At 41.6% G+C, this 16422-nt stretch overlaps 2 protein-coding genes across 2 annotated transcripts in view; one reads left to right on the forward strand and one right to left on the reverse strand.

Moving 5' to 3' along the window:
* cacna1db (calcium channel, voltage-dependent, L type, alpha 1D subunit, b) overlaps nucleotides 1–4279 on the reverse strand; it is an 83965-nt gene extending 79686 nt beyond the window's left edge. Inside the window, exons 1-3 of the mRNA XM_040152136.1 lie at nucleotides 4183–4279; nucleotides 780–1242; nucleotides 295–400 (exon numbers count right to left, since the gene is read on the reverse strand). Coding sequence (XP_040008070.1) covers nucleotides 295–400; nucleotides 780–1242; nucleotides 4183–4216 — 603 coding nt within the window. The 5' untranslated portion in view covers nucleotides 4217–4279. The remainder of the gene's footprint in view (nucleotides 1–294; nucleotides 401–779; nucleotides 1243–4182) is intronic.
* A 1174-nt stretch (nucleotides 4280–5453) lies between these two features.
* dcp1a (decapping mRNA 1A) lies at nucleotides 5454–13983 on the forward strand. The gene is made up of 8 exons (XM_040152137.1): nucleotides 5454–5593; nucleotides 5922–5962; nucleotides 6689–6816; nucleotides 9665–9731; nucleotides 9940–10078; nucleotides 11469–12059; nucleotides 12232–12456; nucleotides 13816–13983. The coding sequence occupies exons 1-8, from the start codon at nucleotides 5462–5464 to the stop codon at nucleotides 13894–13896; spliced, it is 1404 nt and encodes a 467-aa protein (XP_040008071.1). The 5' UTR covers nucleotides 5454–5461; the 3' UTR covers nucleotides 13897–13983.
* Nucleotides 13984–16422: the final 2439 nt, after the last annotated feature.

Below are 16422 nucleotides of genomic sequence, written 5' to 3' on the forward strand. Positions count from 1 at the left end.
AGGTCTGGATTTTCCAGCGTAATGGAGACAATGTTTCTGAAATTACAAGCTGCTCTTGAATTTTTTTAATGTAATTTTTTTGGTGCATTGAGCACCCAGATAAAATTTCAATTCAACTCCATCCTTATGTCCGTTCCCCAACATTATCACAATGTGTTCGTCTGACAGTTCAATACAGCTCAACACACACTTTGCAGTAAAATATAATTAGGGATGTTCAGTATATTTCAACAAACCCCAGTTTATCCATTACGTCACCAAAGGCTTGTTTCTGTATTTTCCAGTACCACTCACCAGTTCTTGGTTGGTAGAATTGGAGTCGTCTCCAGGGAAGGGGATGTAGATGGCTAAGGCCACACAGTTGGCAAAAATAGACAGCAGTATAAAGATATCAAATGGTCTGGAAACAGACCGTTAAGGAGCACAGTTATTGCAAAGAGAGAGAAAAAAGGTAAGTATCAGGATTTTTACGTTTTTTGAAGGATTTTGTACATTTAAATTGATTATGTCGATGATAGAGGTGCTTATTTGAATTGCGTAAATTGTGTCAATTTTTGGTGGATCCCTACATTTTGTTTGCAATAGTCTTCTTGTTTTCTCTCTCTCTGTCTCTCTCACCGTGGCAGAGGAAAACAGACAGAGAGAAACTACTGCATTATTAAAAAAAATAACATTTGAAAGTAATATAATAATGTAATTAAATTCACTTGATATCAAGCCGGCATAAAGCCGTAGGGGGAAGAATCTAAAAAGTTATCTAAATAATAATAAAAGGATACTTCCACTCCACCAGGCTGATGCAGGCCCTGCGGACCGGGTTGTTGAGGGTGAGGCAGAACAGAGCCCTGGGTGGCCTGCTGTTTGTAGATCCTCCCTGTTTTTTGCTTTTGGCGTACTGCTGCCTCTTCCTCTGCGCCAGTGAACCTACGGGTGCTGGTCCAGTAGTGCAAACTGAGGGCCGTGTACTCATGTCAGGCTTTGCATCATCGCCCTGTGCTTGGCGAGCGGCGCTAATGGCAGCATGCCAAGCAAGGACTGGGGTGACACCAGTGCCACCAGGGCCCTGAATGCCACTATTGGCCCCAAGGAGGCCATAAGAGGAGCCAACAGGCTTGCCAGTGCTGGCCGGGGCCTGCAGGGGCTCTGGTGGATGGAGCTGGTGCAGACGGGTGTGGCTTTCTGACCAGAGCGCCGAGGCATCAGCGGAGGGAGTGGTCCTTCTATTGCTGGCATACTGTGCCCCTGGAGGAAGAGGGGGGAAACAGAGGCAAGATGGTTATACCATTTGGAGACTGTTTGCAATTGCCTTGTTTTGTCAAGGCAACAGTCAAAACTTCAAAATATTTAATTTACTGTAATGTAAGACCAAGAAAAGAATCAAGGTCTCACATCTGAGAACCCTCGAGGCAACAGGCATTTTTGCTTTAAAAATTATTTAAAAACAATGGATCGCTTTACAGAATAGTTGCTGATTAATTTTCTGTCAATCGTTGAATCGACTAATTGTTGCAGCCCTGGCCATGTTGCTCTATTTAACCATATCATTTCAAATGATATGAACCTCGAGATCTATAAAACACATAAGTAATAACTCATTTGTAGGACTGCATATGAGCACAAACACTCATGTGTAACCACAGCTGGGGCTTTTTACAGCAAAGGAGAAAGAGAAACAAAGGATCAAACCCAGGTAAATCTGACTCTCTCAACACAGAGAGCTAACTTGCTCCAGGTATTTCAATCTAAAATGACAAGTTTTCTTTTTCTGTAAGCGGAGAAGTGCCAGAATTTTAATTTGGGCAAACTGGAAAAATGTAAAAAGTTTTGATTAGGGCCTGGATATACTCATTTTGCAGTTTATGCAGATAAGAGCTATGCAATTTCACATAAAATCCTGCCCTCTGTAGCTTTAATGCTTTCTGCACATGTATGTAACTGTCCGCCAAGACAAAAGAAGACGAAAGCTGAACTTGAATTTGACGGTGAAGATGTAGATATAAGCTGGGAAGAAAAGTGAGAAGAAGCAGAAGAAGCAGAAGAAGAAGAAGGAAGGGACTGGTTTGAAGGGAGTGTGCAAGAGACAGACCGAGAGAGCAGGGCAGCCTGCATGAATGAGAGAGACAGAGAGTCATTAAAATCAATGCAAACCTCCACTGAAAAAGACAGTGCCCTTGACACAGTCACTTTGGCTCACTCCAACTCTACAGCAGAGTCGCATCAGTGGATACTGTCACAGCTAACCAACATTTCACGACATCCAACTACACACTGACATGACCGAATCACAAACACTCATCGTTCATCGGAAAATGTATTTTAAAAGCGGCATAACTCTGCATCAGCGAAAGGGTCTTCGTCTGAATTGACCCCGAAGTCAGTCCCGTCAAACAAGTGGGATATGATTAGAAAAGGTGCGTTAAGACGAATCCTAAATCTCTGGTCTGAATGAGGAGAGCGAGGACTCTGCGGGACAGCCGACCCTCCTCATTCCGCGACATAGCCACGCCACAGGTGCAAAACGACAGGTGCAGTCTGTCGCCGCACGACGACCACAGCCTGTCTGGTGCCGCTGGGATGCAGCAGGAATTATCCCAGCAGTCCTGCCGCACATCGCACATCTGTCACACGACGCGATAACCACTGTCTGCTGCTCTTCCCGACTTTACTTTGACCCGTGGCGGCCCCTTGAAACGGATCGCTTCTAAACCACGGAAAAACTGATATGAAACAAACAAACAAACAAACAAAAACTACGAGGATTTAGTGGAAAAGTCGATTTAGCGTCTCAACACATCCTCCGAGAGCTGTCACATGGTCCCCGATCAATCGCTTGACCACAGTATTAGACCCAACAGCCCTCAGACAACCGTTTTTTCGGAGAACTGGCCGCAACGCGTTTCCGAGAGGATTGGATAACGGCTGTCATTACATCCACGCAGCCTAAAGCAACGGCTCGCAATGCCAATACTCAATCTCTTCTCTAAAATAAGTCGGAAAGGCATCTCGGAAGCAGCCGCGACCTCAGTGCATACATTTACACAGAATGAGCGGACATCCAGAGAATAAACCCCGCGAGCGCTCTCGCCCCCTCTCGCCGCGCTCCAACTCTCCTCCTGCGCTCCACGCACGGTTTTTACCTTCAGACTGTTCATCTGCTTCTGGCATCCTCGAATCCACATCGAAAAAACCCGTTTCACATCCAACTCATCGTTGGGGAAAAAACATCCGAAGGTGCCGACGCGCGACAAAATGTTTTCCCAGCGCAAACCCGGAGAGGAGCGCCAAACATTTTCGCCACATCCGGGTGCCTGCCTGCAGATTCGCGGCGGAGCCGAGAGGACGCGCTGACAGCAGCAGTCAATCCACTCCTGTCAATTATTCTCACGGTGGCCGGGGATGGACTGGCACGGGTTGGAGCGGTCACATACAGTATGCTGGAATCGCGTATGGCCTTCAAACTGGAAGTGCACCTGTTGCAGCGCGTTGGGAGACTTACAAGGAGCGAAGTCAAAATCTCAGTTCAAACATGAAAAGGATTTTTTTTTGTTTGTTTGTTTTTGTTTTGTTTTGTTTTTTGGCTCGATTCCCAAATGTCTTCAGACAAATATGGTGATTTGTGGGTTTTTTTAGTTGTTTTTTTTTTTAAAGAAAATTCAGAGCACTAATAAATTGAATTATCTGTGAATGGAGTTCTACAAGACATAGAAAACTGGGGAGATGACAACAAACAGCTTACTGAAGACAACCAGGAGTCATTCTGTTAGTAATTAGATCTGGTTGCTTAAATTGTATTAAGCAGCATGTGACACAGTGACACAAACACACAGAGAGATGCCCGCAAATTAAAGTCTCAGCTCCCGAGGCTTGGTCCTTGAAAGTGTAGCCATACATTTATATAAGACTGAAAAATATTTTCTAAACAACGACTAAAAACGACATTTGGCCACACTGTATGTTAAGGCCGACAACATGTCCCTTATTATGCAACAAAAAAAGAAACAAACAAACAATTCATATCATTGGGAAACTAGTTAAACACAGCTCATGGTGGTCTCTGGAGGCTACTTTGACTTTCTCCTGGCAGGGAAATTTGTGGATAGCAGGATAAACGCCGTGCTCCTCATCCAATCCCTCCGGTTTAAGCCCCTAAAGAGCTACTGTATCCCGGGTCCTTGGACTTACCCCTCAGGGGTCTTCCCCGTATAATGAACGGCATTCTGTCACCTGGCTCTCCTCTGGGGCCTCATAGCGCCGTTTTCTGCCCTCACTCCGCGGGGATTCGAGAGGAAATGAGTCGTCGGGAGCTGCACTGGAAGGTTACAAGTGATTGGATTACCTGTGCCTGTATGGAGGATAACGGCAGCCGCGTAATCCTCCGTTTATAATCCCCGCTCTAATGTTCCCTCAGCGGAGGCAGATGAAGGAGGCAGCTGCAGCTGGACTGGGCCAAATAATAAACAATCAGCGAATTGTACGTTTGTTTGTTTGTTTTTTTTCCCCCCCCACATAAGTTTATATAGGCCTATGATGTTTTTAAAGATTTCTATCCAAATTATTACAATAGCATATCATAAAACCCTGGGCGCCCTTCCATGTTTTTGAATAGTTCTTTATTTACATTTTGTGTCCCTGCCAGTGGCATTGCGGTTAGGCCGCGTAACACTGAAAATCTTGTGAATTCACTTGAACGGCAGACAGGAGGTTGACTGTGAGTGAAACCTAAACTCAATTGGACACGTTAACGTTTTAACTGCTCTCTTCATTTGTGGTCCGTGATGCTCGGAGCTTCTCAGATTACAGACCATTCGTGAGATTGGGACCAAAAATATGTGTTTTTGCAGTGAAGCCTGTGGTATTTCCGGGCTAACACGAAGATATCGTCGATGTTTTTCAGCAGATACATTGTCTTTAATTATTAGAGAAATTATTGTCTTTAGTTCACTTTATTACAGTGAAAGTCAAATGTGCCCCTTTAATCAATACGATTTTCCCCCCTCCTCGGTGTGACATTAAATTATGTTAGCTAAACTTAATAACTTGTGTAACTACTTTTTATTGTTTTAATGTATCCTAATTGAATGTACACAGCAGTAAAAAATGTTTGGCCAAATCATTGTCCATTGTCGCAAGGTTTGTAGCAACACAGGACAGCCTATTTTGTCATCACATGAGAGTTGTTTAGTCTTTAATTTCATTCATTTATTTTCTAACATGACCTGTTTGATTTAAAAAAAAACGCACTGGCTAAACTAAGCTAAGGTAGGCTAAGCTCATTAGGCTGAACACCATTTCCTACCAACATTTCGTTTTTAAGCGGTACTCTAAAAAATTGGGAATGACCTAAACAACGCGCCAGATTAATATCTGTGGAATAAACATCTTTAGAGAGACTTCCGGGGACAGCGGAAGTTTTAAGTGTCTGCAGAAATCCCACCGTGCGGGAGCAACAATCACATCCAAGATGGCGACGGTAAATGCTGGACATATGATGAGCTTAGCAGCTCTACAGAGACAAGACCCGTACATACACAAACTGCTCGACGTTACTGGCCAGGTGGCTCTATACAACTTCAACTCCAAAGCGAACGAATGGGTAAGTTTGTCAAAAGGCACGGCACAGTTTCGTGGATTCACTTAGCATGCTAATGCTAGCTCCTCGATAAAACACAAAAACAACCAAGAAACATATTGGTAATTTTGAGACTGTAACTCATCCAGATATATTCACAGACATACATTTTTGATACTACTGTAATTCTGTCAGTGTTTGGACAACTTTCTGGTATTTAGTTAGCGGTCTCTTACCTGAGCTAACATAAGTTAGCCTGTGACGCTAACAGTCAGTGTTCTTTGCTGTTATTCGGCACGTTTTGGATTATCGGTTGTTGTTTTTAACACATAACGTTACTTTTTCATTTCAGGAGAAGACCGAAATTGAGGGCACTCTGTTTGTCTATGCCAGGTAAACATGTATAAAGTGATTTTAATAGTGTGGCATGACAGTCATGAAGGTTGTTCCCTCTTGTAGCATTAAGTTTCTTTGCGCTGTCATTTGACGTATTCTGCACACGTGTGTAGGCCGCAGTCTTTGTAAACAAACATTAACTGCGGTTCGTTAGACACATCTCATTTCCTCTTTTTTTGTTTGTTTTTTATTACAGCCTCATGCACACAGTGGTTCTTCATTAAACTCCATGAAATTATATACTGTGTGTCCATAGTTTCAACATTAAAAGAAAATATTAGATTGTTTAGAAAGAGGGGGAAAAAAGCAATTACAATTTTGGTGATTGATCAACTGTTTAAGTCGTTTAACATATTAAACAATAAATATACGGCACTGTGCACACGTTTTAGGAACTTTTGAAAAATGCAGTAGAGTAAGGATACTTTCAAAAATAATGCCATGATTAGTTTCTGTTGATCAATTGACTTCATGCAAAGTGCAGTACATAGAAAAACCTAAATCAAATCAGTATTTGGTGTAACCACGCTTCGCCTTTACAACAGCACCAATTCTCCTCGGTACACTTGCACACAGTTTTACAAGGTAGTTCGCAGGTAGATTGTTCCAAGTACCTTATAGAACTTGCCTCAGTTCTTGTAAAGTATGATAAGGGAGGTGATGGTTATGCTTTATTCTGTCAGAGTATCACGTTACAGTGTTCGTGTTCTTTTTTCATCTAAGGTCTGCCTCCCCTCACCATGGCTTCACCATCATGAACCGACTGAGCACAGAGAACCTGGTGGAGCCGATCAACAAAGACCTGGAGTTTCAGCTGCAGGATCCCTTCCTGCTCTACAGGAACGGCAACTGTGAGTATTTTGTAGAATAGAAGCACTAAAATAGCAGATATCATACACAGCACAAACCTGTTTCTGTGCCAGTGTGGACTGAAATCACATGTACCTAAAAGACTATTATTCAGTGTCCGTGATCCAATATTTTCAGTACTTGGCTGTTTCTTGAGAACCATCAAAGGCAATGAGTCCCATATATAAGGGGAGTTGCAGCTGAGCCCCAGCCCAATACCAATCCAAGATGAACTTGTCATCACACCATTATAAATGCTCTGCAAAATGTCAAAAATCTTCTTATGTCGGTGAGAATACTATGTATTGTTTCTCAGATGCAGAATCTGTTTCTGTTAGGTTTCTGCTCAACTACCAAGAAACACTGCTTTATGACAGAAGATTTTGTCAAAGAAATTTATAAACTGTGCATTTCTTTGAAAGCAACAAGTAGACAGCTGTACAGTTGCTGACGACATTCACTACCACACACACACATTAAGTGCAAAAGATCAAAATGGTACCTCTGAAAATGCCGAACAAACACCTCCTCAGCGTTCTGTGGAACATCTCTTTTCCCTTTTGCTTGTAGTCATTTTGGCGTCTTTGAGTCGCATTGAGCAAGAAAACTTCCTCTGTGGAGACTTTTTGCATTATGACCTCAGGCAGGCCGACCAGATAGCAACAGTTTCAGTTTGGTTTGGCTACAGTGGATATCGTTATGCATTGGTGCAAAAACAGCCAAAAAGACTTATAGGTTAGATTGATGAATCTGACTACTTTAAGATCTATATTTTATTCTATGAGTTGTGCATTTGCTGATGGCTTTATCCACTCAATTGCCAGTTCTGCAGTCAAGCTCCTCTAGTCATATGGAAAGAGTTCAGCAGGAAGTAAGGTCAAAAGAAAGGAGTGACGAAATTCCTCAGATCTTCAGAAAATAACTGACAGCACTGCCACCGAGGTAATCAATCAGAAGTCTGAACAGGAGTTTAATCAAGGCAATAAATAAGGATTTGGATTGTTTTCCCATTTGTTTGCTTATCAGAAAAAATAACATGGCCAGGCTCAATGTCAGAGTAGACTGTTCTCCTTTTGGACTTGATTTGCCCATCAGCTTGGCTGGTATGGAAGACATGATGTAATTTCTTGTTAGTATTCAGGCCAGAGAAGTTTCTCCAGTAGTTTCACTTGAGTCCAAGTGCTGTTGTTAGCATTTTAATTCCTCAGATGGGGTTGAACCGACATACAGATGAAACTGTGGCTGACAATATTCCTCAGGTTGTGCTGGAAATGTTTCCAACCCCCGGTAGCTGACAATCAAATCTGGAAGACTGGTCAGAGTAAATTCTTTCTGGTAGTGTCCTCTCCTGGTTTTTATTCCATTGGTTGGTTTTGACTGTTCGTAGAGTTCTCTCACTCAGGTTTTTTTTCAGTCTGTCTGTGCTCTTCAGTAGTGCAGCGTATTGGCTGAGGATCCTTTGGTTCTTCTAAGACTTAAATCGGTCAGACATACTCTTCTCTGTTTGTTTGGTATGATTGTGCTCCTGCAAAGGTGCGGTTGTTGTGGTATAGAGTCCAGGTTTTTGATTTTGAGAGAGAGAAATATCTTGAAGATGGTTCTAAGAATCCCCCTGCTGTGAATTAGGAAAAGCAAAGAGGGAACAATAAAGGCTGAGTGGGAGCAAGATAGAAGCTTGATTGAAGAGAAAAAGAGACCGATACAGGGAGGATGGATTCTTCAGGAAGATGATGAAAATTAACTGTTATTTGTGTCTTGCGCTAATCCTCTTTGAGTACGGGTGAACTCGCTGCCTGAGGCTGACTAGTGTACACAGAGTTAGAGAATACTGTTTAGAGAAGCCTATGTACTTACTTACACACACACACACACACACACACACACACACACACACACACACACACACACACACACACACACACACACACACCTGTTTACACCTCTCCCTATTCCCCTTGGTAGCAGTAGATGCTGTAGGGAGACAAACACTCAGGTTGCTAGGTTACCACAGCTTCTTAAGGGACCCTGAATACACCAGTGTTTCATCACACACACAAATGGCACACAAGCAGTGTAATACTAACAAGCTATGACTGCTGACATACAGTTTTTTTGTTTTGTTTTTAAATTGTATTGTGCAACAAGTAGTCAGTTTCCTTTAGGTGACCGTGAATGTGGTGTTAGGTGTTAGATTTTTTTTTGTTTTTTTGTTTAGCGAGCTCAGTAATCTATTTTTCAAGCAAAACATGTCTCTTGCTTGAATGTCGCTATTTACCTATCACTATTAAATATTAAACGTCCACCAGATTATCGGGAACAGATTGAACTTTCACCGTTCAGTTTCTTCTGTTGCACATTCACTGTGATTCACGCTCTGCATTATAGTGGCAGTACCTCGGGGTTTTTGTACTGTGCTTTTGGCACTTGGTATATATATATATATTTTTTTTTAAACAAATTAAAACAATAATTTAAAAAAATTAAACAATAATTGAAGCATGGGCTAAATTTAGGCAACCTACTGTCAACCTACTGTCTTCTCTCATAAGCATGGGGGTGGTAATGTGCCCAAACTTTTCCAAACAACTGTATAGTAGGCCCCGGAGATAACTCAATATTATCATATATTGTCTAATTGTATTGTGACAAGTCCATATTTTGCTATTGTTTTGCAAAACTCTGTTGACTAAATTAATTGATTATTTTCTAAACAAATTTTAAAACATGACAGTTATTTGGGTTGGTAAGAATATTTTTATGTGTGAGGAGTTTTATCTAATGTAATGCTGCTTCCACAATCTGGCTAATGTAGACACAGTGTAATATGCAGTATTTGTGTTTTTCTTGCAGTGGGTATCTACAGTATTTGGTTCTATGACAAGAGGGACTGTCAACGTATTGCTCAGCTGATGGTCAAGTAGGTAGCTGGACATGTGTATTATGTATCTGTGTGTGGATGAGACAGGACACAGCTTCACTGTTATCTCTTGTAAGTTTTTTCACCCATGAGATGTTATCTTTAAAAGCAGCTCTACTTTCATCAAGGTGTTTTTGAATACAGATTTGACACAGCAAATTAGCAGTTAGGTGTGTAGACAGTGTGTCAAGCTTTCACTCTCTCCCAGGATTGTAAAACAAGAAGCAGACCATGCCCAGAGAGAGTCACCAGAGAGGGGAGAGCCCGGGAGGACCAATGGCGTTGCAGATCCACGGCCCATTGACATCCTGGAACTACTCAGCAAAGCCAAGGAAGAATACCAGAGAGTGAGGAGGCAAACACACACTTGCAGATACAAACATAACATTTTATTTAGGTTCTTAGATGAACAAATATGCTTTGGCTATTAAGTATTTTCAGCACCATTAATGGGTACTTCTTACCAATACAAGACCATTCATTTCATTGCACATTATACATACATGAATTTAGATCATAGACCGTATATGCCAGGAGTAAAAATGTGGCATTTACAGCTCCAATATGCTCAAATACCAACACAGAATCTGAGGAGTAAATTACAGTTGTGTTTTTTAAATTCCATCCATACCTCTTGAACACTGACTGAAACATTGTCATGAAAACAAAGACTCATGAGTCAGACACATGCATATCAGAGATTACAGTGGTACTAAACCTGGGATTGTGTCAGGTTGTCTGTTTAAGCACCTAGAAGTGAAGTCTTAATTTATGCCTATTCGTGCTCCTTAACCCCTGCTTTCAGTCTATGTATTTATCCTCTGGCTCTTTTGGAAAAATTGAAAATACCATTTTGTTTCTGTGTCTGTGTCTGTGTCTGTGTATACGCAGCGTTATGCGCGTGTGTGTGTCAGGGCAGGTGTTACAGATGGGTCTACAGGCAGGCAGGTGTGAAACAGAATCTCTATCAGCATATGTGAACAGAGCCACAGCACACCATACAACCTTATCAAACATGCTTACACAAACATGCTTGCAAAAAAATTGTTTAATCCCTGCTGTTTATTTTGTTAACTCCTACATACAGAGACTACTGAAGAGGACACAGAGATAGTGCAACTTTTCATCCCAGGTGTCACTGTCTCCCATATATGGTTGAGGTTTTGGAAGCAGAAAGCTGCAGTAATGGTGGTCGTGTTAAAAACAGACAGCCAAATACACTCCAACCCATGTCACTGCTGATAATGCTGGTTATTTTTGCCTCCAGGGTTTATATGAAGTGAAGGGCTGACTTTAACATTTTTTGACCATTTATTTTGCCAAAGATGAATGTATAGGAAGAGAAAAGGCTGCATTTTTATACTATATGCATAATTCATTTTTTTTAATATACAGTACAGGCTGTAGGCTGAAGAACAAAATATGTGCATGTGAGATGTGTGTGTGTGTGTGTGTATGAGCTTCTGATGAGGTTACGCCATAGATTTTCCCCAATGTGAGACACGAAATGAATGCTATGAAAGAGAACCCAATGTTACTCTGTTTGCATTGATATAAAAGAGAGAAAAGGAGCGAATCCTCATATTTAAGGAACTGGAACTAGCAAATGTTTGTCATTTTTACGTGATGAATGACTTAAACAATAAATTGATTATCAGAATAGTTCTTGATTCGTTTTCTCTCGATCGATTTAGTGAAGATTTCCACCCAGCTCATACATTTTTTTTCTTCACCCAGCAGAGCTCTCACACAATGGTGAAGCAGATCACAGTTGAGGAGCTCTTTGGCTCGTCCCTCCCTAAGGACCCCTCTCTACCTGCCATGCCCACACAGAACACCAACACGGCTCCCAGTGATCCTTCCACTGCCTACATCCAGAACCAGTCTTTTCCCACTCCAGCCCATCAAAACCCTGGGTCCAACCAGCGGCACCAAGCCCCACCTAGTCTGCTCCCAGCTCCTTATGCACTACATCCCAGCCCTGTTTTCCAGTCAGTAGTCCCCAGATCAGACCCCCAGCCTCGGTGCTCAGTTTCACCTCTCATGGTGCCTCCAGCTCTCTCAGAGCCTCGTGCTGCTCCCCCTGGTCCTGCAGCACCACCAGCAGTTTCTGCCGCGTATTTGGGACAGGAAATACTCAGCTCGCTCAAGCCAGCAGTGCAATCTGTGAATTCAGACATCCACAAACCCATCCTTGCACCCAACTTCCTGCCAAGCACCCTGGTCCCACCCCACAGCTTCCAGGAACCCATGGGGAAACCCCTTCTCCAGCACAGCAAAGAGATGGATGTTTTCTCTCAGCCTCCAAACCTGATTAAAGCAGTGTCTGTGAGTTGAAGGGTTTTCTTTGTAGCTGTTTTTGTGCATCTGTTTGCTGATACCACCCTCATCAGTGTCTTGTCTCTCACATATACTCTTATACCCAAACGGTATGGATTATAATCCGGCATGCTGTTGTTCTTGTCTTTTCTCTTACTCGTTTTTCCCTTTCTATTTTCAGGCTGTCCCCATGAGTCCAGGTCGTGCTGTTCCAGGACCCGAGATTTCGGTGCTTCTCTCCCCCAGCGCCTTCCAGCAGTCCATCAATAAGACGACAACAGCAGCAGCATCAGTGGTCCTTCCTGCTCCCTCTGAGCCCTCCTCTACCTCTGTAGCAGCTGCAGAGCCTCCACCACCCCCCTGCAGCAAAGCACAGCTACAGGAGACTCTGATACACCTCATTAAGGTACACCAAGAGCATAGAGCAGGTGTACTTTTGGCACCTGTTAGCATGGAAGAAGTCAAAGCTAAGGCTGGTCACTATCATGTTACCATTTGATGCCAAAATTAAAAGATTCAAGTACAAATTTAAAAAGTCGCTTCACCCAAAGAAAACAAGAAAACTAAACAAAACACTAGTTTTCGTTTAATTTTGTTGTGCTTTTAAGACTCTGCCTCCATCCCAGTAAAATGTAGGGAATGGGATTTATTTGGAGTTCTCACAGCACTGACAAAATACAACAATTTAGCTACGAATCTTGTCTGAAACAATGTCCCTGTTACTCAGGATAATCTATAAATGAATCCGCTAGACTATTTATGTGTTGTGTGTTCAAGTGACACAGACTAAAACAGAATACATTCACTGACATTCAGCGCAGAGAAGTTTGATTTAATGACGACTTGCAGTCGCTCCCACAGGTGAGGCTAGCCTATGTAAATGTGACGTGTGTGTTTTGCAGCCTCAAATAACATGTTTGAAATTTGCTGTGACAGCTTTTGGGGAAAAAAAAACTTTTAAAGATGTTGTCGACCTCCACAGTGTGGATGGGAAAGTTCTGTGACGTAATTCACTAGTGACACCTACTGGTAAAAATAATTAGGGGCAGCCAAGTCATAAACAGTCATGTGCCGCTGCCATAGTTATTATCATAATAGGCATTACTTATCTGACTTAATTATAGGCTTACTGTATGTGACTGGGGATTTAGAGTGCTTGTCTAACTGAGAAGTGTGGGCAGGGAAGGTAAAGGTTTTATTTATTTTTATGTATTAGTATTAAAAAGGCAGTAAACAGGGTAAAATCCCCTTGTCTGCTTTAAAAAAAGAAGAGTTTTGAACCTTGGGTCAAAATGATCGCTCGATTCTGCCAAAAGGGAGGCCTCGTTCGTCATCAATCCCGCGATCCCCTGACAAATAACACAAGCCTCAGTACGAAGCTTCAGCAGAATTTGTCGTACCCACTGAACACAAGCTTCGAAGCCTTAGTGTCATCTCTACCATCACTGCCACACAATGGAGATGAATTAAAGTGAATTTCATGTGTCAGAGGATTTTGCTTTATCTGTAACAGAACAGAACTGTCAGTGCGGTTTTGGAGATTTACAGGTGAAAATTCTATTTAAAATAATTTAAAACGTTTAACTTTCCAAAAGTGATCACTTTACTGGGCACATACAATAATTTGTATGTTGAAAAGGTTGAATTCTAGTAAAAAAAAAAAGGAAAAAAAAGTCATCTTCATTTTGTTTGCAAGCACACACGCATATGCACACTCACATGTAGTTTGGTCATTCAATCTCTTGTTTACTTCCTCCCTGTCTAGAACGACCCAGACTTCCTCAGTGCCATTCATGATGCTTACCTGCAGACTCTGTCCAAGGACTTCAGCAACATGAAGCTATAGTCCCGCTTCAACCGTCACCACCCCACTCTTTTAGTGCTACGACCCCTTTATGACCAGTGTGAAGACCAGAAGTTAATGGGAGTTAAGGAAGCGCAGCGAACAGTCTATTTTTTTTTTTTTTTTTTTTTTAAAACACTGCACACTGCGACTCTTCAAAACTAGTCTGTGGGTTTTCAGGGTTAATATAACATGCTCCTCACTGTTTGATCATCTGTTCCTCACTCAAAACTTGTTGTTGATGTTAAACACCGATGCTTAACTCGCGTCAACTTGGATCGATTTTTTTTGGTCAGCGTACGTCAAACCAGAACTACTGTGGGGGAGAGGGATGAGACAAAGCTGTGGCCTTGAGTTTTTCTTTTTTGACTTTAGAATTGTGATGAACTTTGGGCCACGCACTGGTAGAGTTTAGCTGTTGCTGGTTTCATTTTCGGGAAGAGGGGACCACAGTGGAGCATCGGTGACCTCCAGTCATTTCCCTTTTGACCTTTGGACAGATAAATTTGCAGCTCACAATCCCAGGCACTGCTTTTCTCACTCATCACATGTCTTTGGAGTTCTCGCAGTGCGAGAGTATGGGAACACTTACAAAACGCTTAAACTCTGACTACTTATTAAGACAAAGACCTCTGTGTTGGGGACCGCAGAACTGATTTGGGAGTCCTTGCAGGCAAACTGTCTACTGTGTGGCTTTAAAAAGGACAACTCCTCTTCCTATTTTCACTTACTGGACCTTCTCCCTCAAAGCAACGCTGAAACCTGTATATGTTTGGTAATACCGCAGAGACACTGATCAGCCAGTAGTTTTTGTGACATTGTGTGTTTGTCAGTGTCTCTTAATAAGGAGGAGGCTGTTGAAGATTTTTTTTTATTTTATTTTTTTTATAGCCCCTGTCCAAGGAAGATAAAGAATTTCCATAATTGTTTGGAGCAGCACTTGCAGCTAAGACCTCAATCTAAGGATCTATTCCTCTTGGCTGTTTTTTTTTTTTTTTTTAAATGTTACATTGCAGACTCTGAAATGTTCATAAAGACACACAGATAAACGCACAAACTAGCTTCTTTGCTACCTTTCCTTTCTCCACATTTCTCCTCATCCTTCCTCTGTCTTTCTTTGTTTCTCTCCTCGGCTGTGTCGTTCATCTCTCCTCCTCAGGCTGAGCTCAGAGTACTTAATGTTGGAGGGGAATGTGCAATAGACCGCTGTCACAATGCCTTTAGGGATACCAGCATTTTGGGTTATTTTAGGATGGTACAATAGAGCGAAGTTTATCTAAACATCTGAGTTCTGCAAGTGATCTTATAATTTGAATATCGCAAGCAAAAATCACAAAAATTGCTGTTCATTTTTGATTCTTGTGTACATTCACGCCTTATTTATTCATATTAAATTGCTTCAAAAATCGAGGGAACTGATGTGCTTTTGATAGCTTTAGTCTGTTTCAAACCAGTTGAGTTATTCCAGAAACTCAAACTAATGATGAAAAATATAAACTACCTCCATTCCTGCTTCTCAGTTTATTTTTTCAAGCCACGAGTAATTCCTAAGTCAAAAAGACTTAAATACAAAACAAATTGTGGTCATTTGGCATTTTTTGCAGTAAAATGCTACTGCAGTACAGAACCCTGCAGACCGCAGTTGGAACAGGAAGAAGCACATCTGTCTCCTCATCACGTGCAGCGCTGAGTGCCTAGAGTTGCTGTTTATGAGCAAAGAAAGCTGATCAAATGTACATCGGAAAATCAGCTTTCAAAGATTAAGAAAAAAAGGTTTATTATTAGCATGTGTGAATTTCTAAACACATGCAACACATTACTAATAGGTTTCATTTGCCCTGTTGTCAAAATATGTCCAGCATTTGCATAAAAGACCACGAAAACAGTCTAAAAATGATGTAAAAGCATGAAAATTTGAGTTTTAAGGCTTTCTAACAAATGGCACAGTGATATTAAGTGATATCAGTTGTTGGCTCAGTAGTACAGTCTAGTAAACAACCAGCATACCAGTCATTCTAGATGGAAACAATGTATTTTCCCTTGAGTTTTGTTAACAACGTGAAGTGCAGAGATTATGGTTCTCTTCATTTCACTTCAAAAAATGTTCTCCCTGTTTAGAATTGGAAATGTTAGTGATATGAATTTCTGCATAAATCCCTGTCTTGATTGTGACACCACGACTTTGTATTTGGTCCTGCTATTTGAATGTATATGATGATTAGCCTCTATATATATATAGCGACTAATCAAATAATGCCAGTCTTGTTTTTCTTCTGTCATGCGTGTTTAAGTTGAGCTCAGATCCGCATGTTTTCAATACAACCTTGGTTTTTTTTTCCCCCTTTATTTGGCAATTTCTAAATGTAGAATGCAAAAAGGATATGTCTACAGCCAGAGTAAATCAAATAATTTGTACACTTCCATACCCTGTTATTTCTCATTTCAGAGGGGATTTTGCCAACACTTCTGGCATGTGTTGGTCAAATAAACGCACACAGGAAGAACGATTGAAATGTACAGATTGCTTTT

This window comes from Xiphias gladius, chromosome 18, assembly GCF_016859285.1.
Source record: "Xiphias gladius isolate SHS-SW01 ecotype Sanya breed wild chromosome 18, ASM1685928v1, whole genome shotgun sequence".
Lineage (NCBI taxonomy): Eukaryota > Metazoa > Chordata > Actinopteri > Istiophoriformes > Xiphiidae > Xiphias > Xiphias gladius.

Excerpts from the sequence above, each read along its gene's own strand:
- dcp1a (XM_040152137.1), top strand. The coding sequence starts at position 5,462 with ATGGCGACGGTAAATGCTGGACATATGATGAGCTTAGCAGCTCTACAG. Across the intron at positions 5,963-6,688 it reads ACTCTGTTTGTCTATGCCAG|GTCTGCCTCCCCTCACCATG; the intron begins GTAAACATGTAT and ends TTTTCATCTAAG. Across the intron at positions 6,817-9,664 it reads GCTCTACAGGAACGGCAACT|TGGGTATCTACAGTATTTGG; the intron begins GTGAGTATTTTG and ends TTTTTCTTGCAG.